This window comes from Wasmannia auropunctata, unplaced genomic scaffold (assembly GCF_000956235.1).
Source record: "Wasmannia auropunctata unplaced genomic scaffold, wasmannia.A_1.0 LD336076.1, whole genome shotgun sequence".
Taxonomy (NCBI): Eukaryota; Metazoa; Arthropoda; class Insecta; order Hymenoptera; family Formicidae; genus Wasmannia; species Wasmannia auropunctata.
Window position 1 is genome coordinate 551,829 of NW_012026814.1, and position 3,261 is coordinate 555,089.

The 3,261-nt window shown below is 26.2% G+C and overlaps 2 protein-coding genes across 2 annotated transcripts in view; both read left to right on the forward strand.

Moving 5' to 3' along the window:
* The first annotated feature begins 21 nt into the window (after positions 1-21).
* Positions 22-1,700, forward strand: LOC105449465. The gene is made up of 6 exons (XM_011688720.1): positions 22-85; positions 366-455; positions 600-728; positions 1,118-1,212; positions 1,368-1,508; positions 1,620-1,700. The coding sequence occupies exons 1-5, from the start codon at positions 22-24 to the stop codon at positions 1,389-1,391; spliced, it is 402 nt and encodes a 133-aa protein (XP_011687022.1). The 3' UTR covers positions 1,392-1,508; positions 1,620-1,700.
* The window catches only part of LOC105449466, a 3,741-nt gene continuing 1,906 nt past the window's right edge, over positions 1,427-3,261 (forward strand). Inside the window, exons 1-2 of the mRNA XM_011688721.1 lie at positions 1,427-1,508; positions 1,620-1,768. Of these exons, the coding sequence (XP_011687023.1) occupies positions 1,427-1,508; positions 1,620-1,768 (231 nt within the window). The remainder of the gene's footprint in view (positions 1,509-1,619; positions 1,769-3,261) is intronic.

The following is a 3,261-nucleotide window of genomic DNA, read 5'->3' on the forward strand; positions in this document are numbered from 1 at the left end:
CTTTAGCTGCTGAATCATCAAATGACATTATACAAGCTTCAGATCGGGTTATTCACAGAAAATTTAGACACAATACTTCAAGCAGGTAAATGTTATTTTATTTTTTATTAAGGATACTATTTATTTATAATTTAAAAATAACTTTTTCTTTGACTCTTTAATTATTTAAAGATTTAAAAAATTTAAAGATTAAATAAATTAGTTAAATTTTAGATTTACAGTAAACTGCTAAAATTTTCTAAATTAATATGATAATGTTACGATATAAATATTACATTTAATAAAACACTTATTAATGTTAAAAAATTTAGCTTAAAATTTACGTCCACTTTACGTTCTTCAAATTATTTCTTTTTTTATTTCAGAAAGGCAAAATAACGTTAGACAAAGAAGATCTCGACATACAAATTCATTGAGTCAAACAGAGGAAGAACATACATTCAGAAGAAATACAGGTAACAAAAGTTTTGTTATATTTTAAAAATTTGAACGTAATTTTTTGAATGTTTTTATTACGATGTTAATGATGCTCACAATTTTTTTACTATTTCGTATGTATTAAATATTTACAAAAAAAATGTATACAAATCTCTTCCTAGGCCAAAATTCTTCTCAGACGCACAGGGCAGCAGTTACACATACAATAGTACAAAGGGCACAATTGATTGAGGAATCTCAGGCAATCGATATTGCTTCTAATTCAGAGACTGAATTTACAGATTTACAAGGTAATATTACTATACAACTCTAGTTGCTTCAAGATATGAAGTTTATCTTTCTTATGTAGATCTGTGTACAATATTCTTATCTTTTTTAATCTTTTCTATTTTTTGTGAAGACTGTATCTTAACATGTTTTAAATGAAATAAGTGTATCAATTCTTTACAATTTTAATATTTTTTTCAATTCCTTTAATTATTTACGATTAAACACTTTTAATTTGATCTACATTTTATTAAAATTATTACATTTTATTAAAATATAATTAAAAATTTTATATAAACAGAAAACTGTTAAAATTTTTTAAATTAACATAATTTTAAAATTCTAATTTTAAAAAGATTTTAAAATTATTAATATAAAAAATTACCTCAAAATCACTTTATTTTTATTTCAGAAAGACAAAATACCGTTAGACGCAGAGAATCTCGACACGAACATACAACTCATCTGGAACAGAGGAAGAGCAGCACGTATCCAGAATACCTTCAGGTAACAAAAGTTTTGTCGTATTCCACAACCTTGAAATGCAACTTTTGAAAATTTTTATCATAATGCAAGTAATGCTTGTGTATCTCTTACTATTTTGTATGTTTTAAAACATTTAAGCAAAAATACGCAAATTAAAATTAATCTTTTATTTCTAGACCAAGATAATTATTCTGATATAGAAGAGATAGCAACAATAGCACAAACGACGCAAATGATGCAACACGAGGAATCTGGGGTGATTGATGTTACTTCTGATGCAGACACTGATTCAGACATTGAAATCACAAATACTCAAGGTAATAAAATTACTTACTAACACAAACTGCTTGAAGATATAAAATTTAAGTCAATCTCTTATATAAATCTACATATAATATTCTTATCCTTCTTTCTCTCTATGTTTATAGATCCGTTAATATACGAAGTTCCGGAAGATGATTACGGATATTGGCTTTCATCCACAAACACAAATGATAGTAGTGCTAGAGAAGATGTTCCATTTCATACTGTGGATTGGTCTCGGCAAGATACATCCAAAGAAGATTCTGCCTCTGACGTTTGTACGATTTGTTACACTAATGAACGAACACACGCTTTTGTACCTTGCGGTCATCTTGCTTGTTGTTTGGAATGCATTGAACGTTTAGAAACTAACCGATGTCCGATATGTAACGTACCTTATGATTGCAGTATTCGAGTTATGAAACCATAAGATTTATTATAAGTAATATCTTTTTCGTAAAAGCAGAATGGTCTTTAAAAGTATCAGATATTAAATATCTTAGTAAAACTTAATACGAATATGGCTAACAGTGTCACTAAGCTCGTGTCGTTTAATGCTCTTGTCGTCTAACGCTTTTCACTCTTGTTATAGCTATTGTGATGTAACTGTTGACTAAATTTAATATAAAGACAAAATTATTTTATGTTAGAATTAAGTGACACTTCTGCAATATATTACGTTTGTAAAAGATATTTTAAATACCTTCTAATGTAAGTAAATTACCTATTTATGGACAAAACTATGAATTGTGCTGTGCCAAAATGAGGTTCAGTTTCTAGAACGGATATTCACACAGAAAGTAAAGATAAAAATATAAATAAAATCATTACTTTAACACATTAAATTTATTAATGACTATTGTAAATACATTTGTTTTTTCATTTAAATTGATTCTAAAATGTAGCTACATCGACTATTATATTTTTTTCATTTCACTTTATAAGAACAACGTTAATTTTTAGAAGATGTTTGATTAAAGAAATTCAAGTCGTTAAAGTAAATATTTTTTAATTAATATATATTTGTTATTGTTATATATAGATTTGATTTTGTACAAATGCCAAATTATTCTTTTCTTATAATTTCGTTACAGCGTTGTAGCGTACGAAACACCGTCACTCTAGTTTAGAGTTTTATAAAGTTTTGCAATATTAAATTTATAAGATGTTATACATATAATGTAACGTAACTTATGATGAGAATACGCAAGGTATAAGACCATATGATTTACTACAAGTGATATTTTTTTTCATAAAAGTAGATTATTTAAAAGTTTCAAATATGAAAGTCATCGTAAAATTTAATATGGCTAAACATGTCACTCAAGCTTGTATCGTTTAATGCTTATGTCGTCTTGCTTTTTACTCTTACTGTAGCTATCGTGAAGTAACTATCTACGACTAAACTTATTACGAAGAGAAAATTATTCCATGTTAGATTTAAGCATTAAGAAGACACTTGCAATATATTACATTTTTAAAAAATATCTTAAATATTATTTTATGTAAGTTGGTTCCTGCGGGCGAAACTATGAGACGTGCTGTACTAAAATAAGTTTAAGTTTCTAGAATAGATATTCGTACAGAAAGTATGTAAGGAAAAATGTAAAATATTACTTTTACAATTTCAATTCACTACCATTAAAGACTACTGTAGTTAAAATATTTGTTTTATTTAATTGAGCTCTAAGCTATAATTGGCTTACAACTATCTTTTTTTCAATTACATTCGAGAATATAAATATTAATTTTTAAAAAATATAATTA

Excerpts from the sequence above, each read along its gene's own strand:
- LOC105449465 (XM_011688720.1), top strand. The coding sequence starts at position 22 with ATGACATTATACAAGCTTCAGATCGGGTTATTCACAGAAAATTTAGAC. Across the intron at positions 86-365 it reads AGACACAATACTTCAAGCAG|AAAGGCAAAATAACGTTAGA; the intron begins GTAAATGTTATT and ends TTTTTATTTCAG. Across the intron at positions 456-599 it reads TACATTCAGAAGAAATACAG|GCCAAAATTCTTCTCAGACG; the intron begins GTAACAAAAGTT and ends ATCTCTTCCTAG.